General features: G+C 39.6%; 1 protein-coding gene across 3 annotated transcripts in view; it reads left to right on the top strand.

Moving 5' to 3' along the window:
- The window catches only part of MITF (melanocyte inducing transcription factor), a 223,633-nt gene that overhangs the window by 127,228 nt on the left and 83,627 nt on the right, over window positions 1–12,778 (top strand). For all 3 annotated transcript variants that reach the window (XM_047094782.1, XM_047094783.1, XM_047094784.1), the window contains exon 2: window positions 6,099–6,351. In XM_047094782.1, coding sequence (XP_046950738.1) covers window positions 6,099–6,351 — 253 coding nt within the window. The remainder of the gene's footprint in view (window positions 1–6,098; window positions 6,352–12,778) is intronic.

Below are 12,778 nucleotides of genomic sequence, written 5' to 3' on the forward strand. Positions count from 1 at the left end.
ACTGTCATTTGAAGAGATAGATCCATTTGCCAACTCTCATTTCAGTGATTTGTGCACTTGGAGGCACTGGTAGAAGATTCTTCAGAATTTCCTTTTGCTGACAGAACAAACTGGTTTGAGGGGAAGTTTCTGTAAATTCAGCCTGCTGGTTCCTTTTTCTTATGATAAAGTAGTTGTGTTGTAACCATGAAGATCCATTGGCATTACTGGAGAGATGTTTTTCATTTGTTTGGTTTTAGGGCCTCTAGTCCCCATTTCATTCCATTCCACATGTTGAAATCAGTGTAATAAAGACTCTTCGGAGCTCTTGGAAGGCTTGATGGAGATGTGGACGGGATGTGAGTTTCCTCAGATGTGGAAGACAGTGTTCTTGTCGAAGAATCAGAGATGTGAGTTCCAGTCCCTACTAAACTCCTTGAGCATGGCTAGGCATTGGATTCAGCTGCAAAATTTTTACAGACAAGCTTATTTCACCTTACCTGAACTCAGAATGTCCAGGGTGGGAGACTGGGACACAGTCCTCAGCTAAGTTTGTGGCAGTCACTCTTGGATTTGGAAACTCCTGTGGCTTAACCTGTCTATGACATGGCTTTCTCACCTGTGTTGTGCCTTCCCGTGTCTCCAGTGTGTATTTGACCCTCAGTCCTTGTGCTTTTCTGGACATAATTATATTATACTCCAGTGCAGGCTGATGCTAGGCTTTGAGCTCTATCGACTTAATGATTATCATGAAGATTAATTTTCCCTGGAGAAAAATGCTAGGATTTTTTACTTTATATTTCATGAGAGAATTGCAGGATTAAGAATCTCCCTCCACTCCTGCAAAACTTTGTCACATTCTCTGCATTAAATGGGGATTCCCTAAATCTTAAGCGACAGATCCGCTCTGGTCCAAACTTGCGTGTGGACTTGTACAAAATTGCTTCTTGGCATCAAAAAAGAAGAAGCATGTTTATGGTTTAGCATTTCTTTTACTACTAATTTTTGAACTCTGTTCCAGTTTACTGGACTCTGTGCCATTGTGGGTTTTTGTTTTTGTTTTTTTTTACATCTGCTACAGATTTTGATCCTCATGACAATGTTGATAGGCAGATGCATTACGCAGTCCTTATAAATAAGGAAAAGTGAAGCTCAAAGAGATTGAGTAACTTGGCCACGGTCACAAGTTAGTAAGTGGTGGAACTAGACTCTCGGTGGAGAGTCCTCGGTGGAACCGAGTCCTCTCGGTGGAACAGTTCCTCGGCCTGAGGAACTGAAGAGAAGAAATGAAGAAAAAAGTGTATTAGCTCCTTCAGCCCAGAGACTAAGTTTCAACTGACAACCACTTTCCTGCCTTGGGTGACCATGAGAGGGCGACCAAACTGACTCAAAAGGTCTAGTAAAGGGATATTGGCATCACTGTCAAAGATGAGGGGTGGTTGGGCAGATGTCGTGTGGATGGCAGGGGACTGGATTTCATGGAATTTCTGATATATTTAAGTGGTTGATGGGAGCAGTGGAATTCACTGTTTGGATTTAGGAATAGACAGGATACTCGGAGCACATGCCCACATACCTGTACCATCTCAGAGAAGGAGGAGGCTTTGAAGTTAAAATACAAATTCACCCATGGAGGGCGGGCGGGGGACTCTGGTGACAGGTGTGGCTGCCTGGCGTCTTACAGCTGCTGTGTTGCCGAATTTACCTTACTTAGCTCACTCAGTCACTGCCGGGCATTGAGGAGGTGGGGTTTGGAGAGGATCAGAGAGGTTGAATGGCTCATTAAAGATCAGGCTGCTCAGCAATGGCTAGAACTTGTGTCCGGTTGATGGCCTTCCTGCTTGAATCACTATTGAGAAATTCACAGCTCTCGGGGAAGTTGTGCGTCTAGCTTCGGTGCTTTGGGGAAATGCTCGTAAAGGCGTTTGCCTTTCCTTCATTTGGCTGTAAAAGGGTAATTTCTTACAGAGAGAACACCTTCCCATGTGGAACTCTTTAAGAGTCAGATAATCTGGATAGCTGACTTAATTTTGGAGCATCTCAGAAGAATTTTGTGACCGTGGCTTTAGATGCTGTGAGATTAGAACCAGATATTCCCGGCACCTGGCACAGAGGAAGCACTCAGTGACTAGTTGTTGAATAAATGACCTTTCCATAATCTGATTAAAAGGAATCAGACTCACGGAATTAGGATTATCTAGTGCAGATTGAGCTTCATGGGCCTTGGATGAGCTCAGTTAGCTTTTAAAATTAAATTCATTTGGATGACTCTCCATGCTTATCACTAATGACTTAAGCATCAGATCCTCGGTTTAAAAATAAGCTTTTGAAAAAAAAAAAGGTTTTGTAGCCACACGTATTGTCCTCACATAAACTTCGACTTTGAGTTTAAAACATGATGCTCATTTGTCCTGCTAGCCTTTTGAGGGGTAGATGTCTTCATTTTTATTTGTCTATAAGGTGATGATTGCAGATTCAATTACTTCTAAGAGGCTGAGGATCTGGGAGTCATCTTTAACAATGTAGAAATACCCCTCAGGGAGTGTGTGCAGTGAAGTGACTACAGTCTTCCTTTTGCATTTTTTTTGAGAAGATTTATTAAAATAATTTCAATTAGCCAAGCTCTGCTACATTTTCTTTATTGGAGTTTCAGTTTATTTATATGGGTATACTGTATAAATATACATTTTTTCCCCCGATAGGATATTTCTATAAATGCCTTAAATGATATTGTTGTGGGCTTAATGTCTGGAGTCTTAGCGTGGTTGATAACTAGTAATTTTAATTTAAGATGTCTCAAGAATGCTTTACTGTTAATTGAAAGGATTTTTCCCCCAGTATCACAGCCAATGGCTTGTCTTGAGCAGCTAATTAGTGCGATTATTCCACAGCTGCATTTGCTACAGCACAAAGGTTTGCTCCTGTTTTTATCAAAAGGATCAGTCTCTCTGGGAATGTTTTAACCTGACAGGCTTTGAATAGTAAGACCGTTTATTTATTTATTTTTTAATAGCTACTCCCCCCTTCTTTTCTTGGTTCAAAAAACTACATTTGAGCTTTGAACACATACTCAAAAGCGGGAAAATACATTCGCTTTTTATGCACTTTACCAGAGCCTTACCTGCTAAATATATTATTTTGGGTAACGTCTAGGTATTTTTTCTGTGTGCTTGAGTGCATCATATTAAAATAATAAGCAGGATATTAACGTTGTTCAATCTGTGTGCGTCTGTAGGAAACTGTGAAGGAAAAAGGGTTTAAGTCTTCTGGAATGCTCAAGACATGCAAGAGAACCAATGCCCTGGGTACCATCATCACTTTCCCTTCCTGCTGTCAAAATACAGTCTGCGATGTACCCCATCTCTTTTGTTCCAGGCAAAGGGAGACTTTGATTATTCAAGTCATTCCTTCATGTTTGCAGATTAGTTCATGTTCATCTTGTTCTTAAATTAGTGACATGTATTCTGCCATTGAAAAGACTGTTACGGCTTTATTATAATTTGGGGGGGGACTAAAAAAAAAGAACGAAAGAAGTTTATCTATAATTCCACTTTCCATCTGGCAGCTAAGATAACATTTATACAATCCCCGCTAAGCATGTGTATTTGTGTACATAAACACACTTTACTTATTTTAGACTAAAACATAAATACACTTTTATTTCCTACTTTTGTTCTTGTTATATACATTTTTCACTTTGCTCTGTAGTTGTACAGTTTCTTAAAAAATAGTAGTATGTGATATATATATATATATATATATTCACCTATTATAATTTTGTTTTTTAACCTATTTTACTCTTAAATATTTTAAATGGCTTTATTTTTCCCCCAACTTTACTGAAGCATAATTGACAAAAATTGCATACATTTGAGGGGCATAACATGATGACTTGGTATATGTACACGTTGTGAAATGATTACAGTCAAGCTAATTAACATATCCATCACATCGTTGCTATTTATTTTCCTTTTTTGCCGTGAGAATACTTAAGATCTACTCCTCCACCACATTCCAAGTGTACAATACGGTATTATTAACTCTAGCTGCCATGATGAACATTGAATCCCTTGAACTTGATCTTATTCCTCAAAGTTGGTGCCTTTTGACCAGTATCTCTCCTTACAATTTAATGATAAAATAATCACTCTCATATTCAGGCAAAATTTTAGGTGGTTCGAAATATTTTGCAATTTGTCAATAGCTTTGTGATGTCAGGTTTTCCACGTTTTGAATTGTGTTCTTAGGAAAATTGTCCATGGATGTCATTTTTGAGTCATATTCTATGAACAGTATTACAGCTTTTTGATAATACTGTTTTACTCATGCTTTTCTCAGTATGGTTTTCTTAAAGGATTGTAATAATACATATCCGCAGTGGCTCAGACTAAAATGATCAGTACACTTTCTCTGGTAGTGAATATTTTTTTAATTGGGTCATACTGTGAATACTTTTTTTGTAGCTGCCTTCTGTAAGTTTGTTATATTGTGTAGTTTTTATTCCAGTCACAAATCTATTTCTTCACCATTTTTAATGGCTGCATAGTATTACATTATATGAACCTGTTATGATTTCCTGTACTAATTTCCTGTGGTGAGTGTAGTTTTTATTACGTAGCTTTCTGGAACCGTGCAAGGGAGAAGCACAAACGTCTTTTCATCCGTTAGCATGTGCAGAGTTTGAAGGTTCCTACCTTTTAAGGAGTTCATAAGATCTGCCAATGGCTTGAAGGCTTTATTTTGCCTTTTGTTGGAAGGTAAAGAAAATACTGGGATTTATACTCAAGGAAGGAAGCTAAAACTACTCATGCTTCTTTTGAAGAGGGACTTCCTTGGGAGTGACATTTCTCAAATGTCACTTTTTTTTCCTGTTTCCAGGTACTAAGGTTTTGTACTGTTAGCCCTAAGCAGAGACTTTTTTTTTTTAAGAATGCTATATTGCTGGAAATAAACAACCGAAAATTCTAGCTGATAATAATAGCCATGACAAAGCTTTATTGAGGCAGCACTACATGGCACTCATTATACTAGACAATTTATGTGTATTGTTTTATGTATTATATTATTTAATCCTCACAAAATCCCTGAGAGGTTGGCTCGTAAAATGTAAGTGATGTAAGAGAAGTTTTAAAAACACCTCCCTCTTTGATAAATGAGTAAGTGTGTAAAAAACTATTATTATCCCTCCTTTCCGGATACGGTAACTAAGGCAGAGGGAGGTTTAATAACTTGTTGATGCTATAGAGCTGGCAAGATAAGCAGTCACAACCCATATTTAGGAAAATTAGGAAGTCTTTTCTTCCTAACATAGGACTGGTGTTTAAGCTTTTTCTGTAATTTTGGATAGAGCAAGCACCAAAACCATTAGAAGTAGGCCGCATGGGGAACTCGCAGACACATGTAGGAGAGAGCTTGCCAAGATGAATCAGGAGAAAAGACGGCACAAAGAAAACCAGATGGAGAATAGGGTTGTCAAACCGGCTCGTCCTCTGCCCCCCCCCCCCCCCCCCCCCCCGCAACCTGTAGTCGAGTCTGGTGTTAGCGTTCTGGTGCAAATCCTTCTTTCATCAATGGTTTTTACTTCCCATATCCTCGCAGAATTTCCCCATGACAGAGTTCACCCATTCTTGAAATTATTCCCCGTTAGTAAACACCTTAGACATCTTCAAGGAATTTAGATAGCGCGTAGGAGTAGGTATTTGGTGAGATTCAGTTACGAAAAAGCAAATCAAGCAATTTATTTTTACATGTGGAAATCTGGGTGCCATTAAGACGCAGTGCCTCTTGGCACTTCATATGGCGGCGCTATATTTGGTGGTGATGAGTAGTATGTGGTATAAAATGTTCAAAAAAAAAAAAAATTAAGCCGCATGAGAAAAATGCCTAGATGCAATCAAGCTGACTTATTTTAATTCAACTCCTAATGACTTCAATCCTGTCACCTCTTGATTTTCAATTACGCGGAGTACCCTTCTGCAACTTGATTTTATCTTCGCGCAGGATCATTTTCGTAGTTGGGCGCAATTTAGGATACCCCCCAAAATGCAAACGAAAGGTCTCATTAAGAAACTAAATGTTGTGCCTTTTTTTTTTTCTTTCCCTTTTTGGTTCTCCCACAGCAGTTCCGAGGAGCATCCTGGGGCCTCCAAGCCTCCGATAAGCTCCTCCAGTATGACATCACGCATCTTGCTACGCCAGCAACTCATGCGTGAGCAAATGCAGGAGCAGGAGCGCAGGGAGCAGCAGCAGAAGCTGCAGGCGGCCCAGTTCATGCAACAGAGAGTGCCAGTGAGTCAGACCCCGGCCATAAACGTCAGCGTGCCCACCACCACCCTTCCCTCTGCCACCCAGGTGCCGATGGAAGTCCTCAAGGTACGTGAGTGTCGCTCTTGTTGGTTGGGCCAAGCCCTCTTTGAGAGCAGCATTTTCCATTTCCTAGGTGTTTTCTTTCTCTGACTGTGTTTTTGGTCCTCTTGACCCCTCTGCATGCTGTCTGTCAAGGCCAACTCTACTCATGCTACCTGGCTTTGCATTTTAAAGGAAGGACGGAAAGTAACCGGGGATTTAGTAGTAGCCCTCACTATGTGGGGGAAGAGTGTTGATGTTCTATGAGAAACAGCCAGTGGGGACAGGTGCCTGTTGCAACGCTATCTTTCCATTTTTCTTTAGGAAAGTTTCAGAAATGGATCTCTGCTAATAACTTATGTATTTTTTTTTTCCTCCCTCCAAACATTCCACGGCCATTCTTTAATTTTCTTCTTTATTTAGTAAGTAATCCTGGCTATAGAATCTGACCGTTTGGGAAAGTCCCTTCTGAGATAAACCTGTAGGAGAGCTTTCTTCACTTTAATAACCAAAATGCATAATCCTTTAACTGAAGTGGTCTGTTTGGGGCCCCTTTGATTTCTTGCTAGAGTAGAACCTGCAGGAGCTTGTTAGCATCATTCTATCAGGGACATATAGCTTCCTAATTACTGGGGAAAACTGTAACAAGTCTGAGAATAGAATTCCATCTCACACATGTGTTCCTTCACATCACACTGGGACATCCTCCCTGTTGAAAGATGAGCATTCCAACTCTTAAATATGACTGATGCAGGGAAAGCTAAAAGCAAAGTGAGGGAACTTCCTCACTTAAAAGAAAATTTTTTTAACCCATTCACCTAATTGATTCATTGTAAAGAATCCCAAGTGTTACTGTTCATTAAGCAATGTGAACTTTACACACTGGTGATTCATTGTTGGTCTTTGCATTCATTCATGTGCCCAGGAGAAAAACATCTCCCGCTATTTAAAGTTTACAATTAAAGTAAATAGAGAGATGATGTGTTATAACTGGAAGCAATATATGATTCTTACCAGGAAGTACGAAAAGATTCTTTAAAAACAAATTGAAAGTCATTGTTTTTTATTTGCAAAGACCCCTTTAAAACGTAGTGATGAGATAATGAAGCTCTTTCATGAAAAAACAGGAATTTTGCGAGGGCAAAAGAAATCCAAACAGTTTAGCATAAACCATTACTCTGATGTGATTGAAGTTCTGGATATTGCCACAAATAATGGATATTTTGTATCCTCCCCACCTCCCGATAAAGGCAGGTTTTCTTTTAGAAATAGATTATATATTACATCTCTCTGTTCCGCTTGGGTGAAAATTGGTAATCGCTAAGTTTTTATAAATTTAAGATCTACGTTGTCTGGTGTTCACAGGAATCACATTTGTTTTGTCTGTGCCTTTTAAAGTTCTGTGAATTAAGTGATAATAAAATGTGGAGAAATATGTCTATTTTATTCACTGTAATAGTCTACTTTTCAATCTGAAGGATAAATTTTAGAAGAGGTGACGTGGATTTGTGCTAGTAGGTGATTTATGTCCAATTCAAAGGTAATGTTTCATATTGTATTAAAGTATATGAATTGCAATCACTACTTCTATTAAGGCAGTTATATGTGATGGTGTGGAAATCACCCACATGCAGATGCATTAAAATACCATTTCCACATCATCTTAAAAATGGACATCATTCCTAAATGTTGGTATTCCTTAAAATGCTATTTTGGAATTGCTTAACATGAAAATCTGGACTGAATGGTTTGAATAATATGCCCATTTTTCCTCACATGTTGCTGTGTCCTGATAACAGTGAGTTGAGCTACAACCTTCAATTTACTTATTACAGAAAAATGTCCAAAAGTAAAGCACACAGACGTTATTAGAACCGGGAGTACTAATCTACAAAGGAGCAATTGGTAAATTTATCTTTCATGCTGAATATAGTTTATTCTTGATTTCGTCAGTATATAAAGTAGCGAAGTGTGTCATGTAAATAAAAAAAAAGCATAGTTGGCATAGCAACGAAGACTGGTTTGATAGCTATTTAGACGAATGGTAGTACCCTTCGATAAAACACCAAATAAAAACATGTAATTTCCTATAAAATGACATCCTGAGAAATTAAAATAATATTTTGGAGGAGAGTAGCATGTAAGGGATGGCTTAAGATCTTTAAGAACTTGGTCCTTAAAAAGAGTTTACATATTTTCAGAACTTTTATGTATGAAAATACTGTTATGAAGTATTTACTATAGAAAGGTAAGCGAGAGACTGTGATCTTTTTTTTCTTTTCCCTTGTACGGTTTTTAAATCGGAAGCATAATTTGGTAAATTTAAATGGTCACTAGTAAAAACTTAATTTGCTTAATCTTGGATCATTTTTCTATGAATATACATTTTCAAGGAATGAGTACTAGTATAGTAATTGAGTGCATTATGATACAGATGATGTCGAACAAATATTTTTTCATACAGTAGCCTGAGTTACTTCTTCATTTAATTTTTAAAGATTTAAATTGCTAAAGCAGAACATACCTACCTCTCATTTAGGTAGATGTGTGCAGTCAGAGGTACTAGCATGTGCTAGAGAATGCTGGTTAAATTTCCCCATCTCCCACTGGTTTTCAAGAACTTGATAGAAGATCACACATGCAAACTCGTTACCGACATTTTACTATCAGTGGGTTGAATGCTTTTGAAAAGCTAACTTCGTGTTTTCAGGTTAATTCCTTTCTTTGGCAGAGTTAGGCTTAGAGAATGGAGCTTTTATAAAGCATGTTTAAAAATTGTTGACAGCTTCCTGTAAACTTAGGTCCAGTCTTTGGAATCCGGATTAGAGGTTGGAAATTTGCATTACGACTTATTCCTCACATTTTCACCATTCAGTCCGTAAATCCACAAAGTTTTGCAGGATTAGCTTCTGGTTTCTTTATTTCATTACTTTATGGCTTTATTCTTCTTATTGATTTTCTTGTTGGGTGATATGGACTGATTAGTCTTATGGCCTTATATTAAAGTATTAGATGTATCATCTGGATTTCTTAAGAACAACCTAACTCATTGGCAATTTAGGGATGCCTCTTTGTCATAAGTTAACCCCTACTTCGAGTACCTAATGCTTTATTTATAGTAGTGAACACATTTCATATTTCAAATTATGAATTAAGAAAAAAGTCGCTAAGAACCGTTAATGGAAGCATTTCTTCTACAGGTGGGTCTTGTAGACTTGGGAGGTCATGCAAACCTTAGGTTTGCCGTTTGATCTAGCTTCTTTCAAACAAAAGCAGAGGAACCAGGGATAGACCCTGTGGACACATTTCAGGTCTCATAGCTGAAGAAACATCACAACACCAAGTAGTGTGTTACCTTCTGCACATTTACCAGGCAAGTGTAATCATAATGCTGACTGATTATAGGAGTGACTGGTTGCTCCGATCTTAGACTGGCAAGTTCATCAGAATTTCTTCCTTCGTTCCCTTCCATAGCATGGGCTCTGACAGCTCATAGCTTGAAAACATGTTTGTAGTTTGAGGACATTTCTCTGTTCAGAATTTTGTAGAGAATTGCCAGCTCTTTCCCTTCCTTCCTCCATCCCTTCCTTTCTTTCACCTTGGAATTTAACAATTTAATAGTTAAGTGTTCTGTCTGGACTGGATGGTACATTGAAATGTTCTGTTCTACTTGGGAGAAAGGCTGTATGAATTTAAAAGAGAAACAATGTCTTTTTGTAATTTTGGGATATATTAAGTAGTTTGCAAGACTATACATTTTTGTTTTTTTCCTTTTTTTGATCTCAGATAATCTAAGAAGTTGGGCAGATTGCTACAAAATTTGAAATGGCACTTGTGTTCATGAAATGCACAAACATTTTGCCGGAGCCTGCTACGTGGCAAACTGAATTTACTTTGGCATTTATTGGGTTGTATAATAATGTGGTACCCCATTTAGATACTCTAGCAAGTCAGGATGGAAGTCCTGCTTCCTTGTCACCTATCTCTACACCCAGTATTCCCTGAGATTTCACTAGTGAGGGAAAGGGTAGATGACTGAAATGCTGGCCTTTGTCCATAACTTTTGAAAACTACCTGGTGTAGAGTTTTCAAGGTGTTGCTTCTTAAGGTTTGAATACAGAAACATGAGAAAGGGTGTGTGGAGTTCTGTGGGCCGGTGGGCTATAGACCAGCAGAAGGGACTATTTCCACACTCCGCTATGCATTTAAGACGTCTTATTTATTTTTTTTTAAAAAAATTTTTTTTTTTTTAACGTTTATTTATTTTTGGGACAGAGAGAGACAGAGCATGAACGGGGGAGGGGCAGAGAGAGAGGGAGACACAGAATTGGAAACAGGCTCCAGGCTCTGAGCCATCAGCCCAGAGCCTGACGCGGGGCTCGAACTCACGGACCGCGAGATCGTGACCTGGCTGAAGTCGGACGCTTAACCGACTGCGCCACCCAGGCGCCCCAAGACGTCTTATTTTTTTTATCTTTTTAATGTTTATTTTTAGAGAAAGACAGAGAGCGAGCGAGCGAGGGAGGGGCAGACAGAGGGAGACAAGAATCTGAAGCAGGTTCTAGGCCCCCAGCTGTCAGCAGAGAGCCCGACGCAGGGCTTGAATTCGCGAACTGGGAGATCATGACCTGAGCCGAAGTTGCCTGCTTAACCAACTGAGCCCCCCCCGCCGGGGGCCCATCCACTGTGCATTTAGATTTTGTTCCTCATTTATTAGCTGGGAATACAGAACCTTATTAGCATCATGGTGGCCACAGGAAGCAGGAACAGGTTCAGCATGCTTGCCTTGTTCCCCTTAGTTAGGGGGTCTCTTACTAGAGGTGCTGACCCCAGAAGAAAGGATGTCTGAGAATTCTTCTAATACCATAGTCTGTGGGCCACCACATATTTATTCTTGTTCATCTGTGGTCCATCACATATTTTTGCCACTAGACAGTGTGACCTACACATTCCGTGAGCCTTAGTTTCAGAACTATTTATAAACGTTGGTGTCCTTTCATTTTTGGATCAAACTCTGTGTCTGGAAGGCCACATCCTTTTTCGGGCGGGGCGGGGGTGGGGGGTGGACAAACAGATTCCAGATTCAAAGAGCTTTTCATCCTCCCGGAGACCTCATTTCCCTATAGGGTCTTTGAGTCTCCTGGTTGTATCACTTTGATGTGTTCAGTGTCACACATTAGGTGATTTTTTTTTCTCTTTAAAACTCATTTTATTGATTTTTAAAAATTACAATGTCTGTTAACATGGAATCTAGTTTAATAGCAGGGAAGAAAAATCCAACAGGAAACTCCCTCCTGCCTCCCTCCTCCCTCAAGGTCCCTGGAAGGAGGTGCTATTAGCAGTTTAGGGTGCAGGAATCTTAACCTCACTGCTTTCCAGCCCTACGGTTGCCTTCGGTGGGAGCAAGGTCTGAAGAAATACATTAGGCAGTTTTGATCAGGTAGACATATACCCTATCTTTCTCTGTGTTCACATTTACATACAGAACAAAAGAAATAAAGTTTCTACTTCCGGATTCTCTCTACTTTTGAGAATATTGCTTCAAACTGTTCTCCCTGAAGCAGAGTGGGGACTTCTTACTCTGTGTTTTTGAAAGCATTTAGATCATTTTGGGGTTTCAAGTGTGTGTACTAGCTTGCATGGGCACTGATTGACAGACCATTTGCCCCACCCCCCCTCCCCACCATGCTGCCTTACAAACCTTCGTGGGTAAGGATTTAGTAATCTCAGGGCTGGCATAGGAAGGTGCTCCATAGACTTGTCTCACGTTGGTGAAATCAAACTTAACACAGGCTAAAGTAGTGTAAGAATCTCTGTAAATGTACACTGATTAATTTTAGATATTGTTTTCTGTCTGCACTGCTTTCAGTGACTCGTAACTAGTAATGAAATGCTGACTGAAGAGAGTCACTTTTGCTTAGATTTTTAGGCCTGGTCCACTTAAGTGGGCAGGCCCATGGGGAGCAACTATCTCAAACAAAATACTCAATCTTGACACAGCTGAGCCTATGAATTAATTCCAGCTTTTCTGAAAACACTGAAACATCAGCTCTGATCACCTGTTCACCTGGTAATGTTAGCCCCAAATGTAAATAATTTCTCCCTGTGAGACCACAAGGCCATTTTTATGTGGCCGAGGAGTACACTAGAATCTGGGTGATTTGATTTCCTTAGGTAGTAGATAGACCAGGGGTGCTCAGTAGACACGTGAACCATGCAGGTTTGGGAGGGACACTCTCTCTTTAGGCACAAAGATCTTTATCACCTTGTCACTGGGCTACTTTGCAACCACCAAAGTCATCTTGGGGGTTTATGTGAGGGAGTGGCTGCTCAGTTCCTTTGCTTTCTGCTGCGAAAAGAAGCCATGCAGATAGACGTGTCACTGTTCATCGACACGGTTCTCATAATTCAGTTCTGGTGGCGGTCAGGGTAACATCTTACAGAGAATATTAAG

Source organism: Lynx rufus, unplaced genomic scaffold, assembly GCF_022079265.1.
Source record: "Lynx rufus isolate CCGP_SWC_20201006 ecotype Redwood Valley unplaced genomic scaffold, mLynRuf1.p SCAF_4, whole genome shotgun sequence".
In the NCBI taxonomy this organism is placed as follows: domain Eukaryota; kingdom Metazoa; phylum Chordata; class Mammalia; order Carnivora; family Felidae; genus Lynx; species Lynx rufus.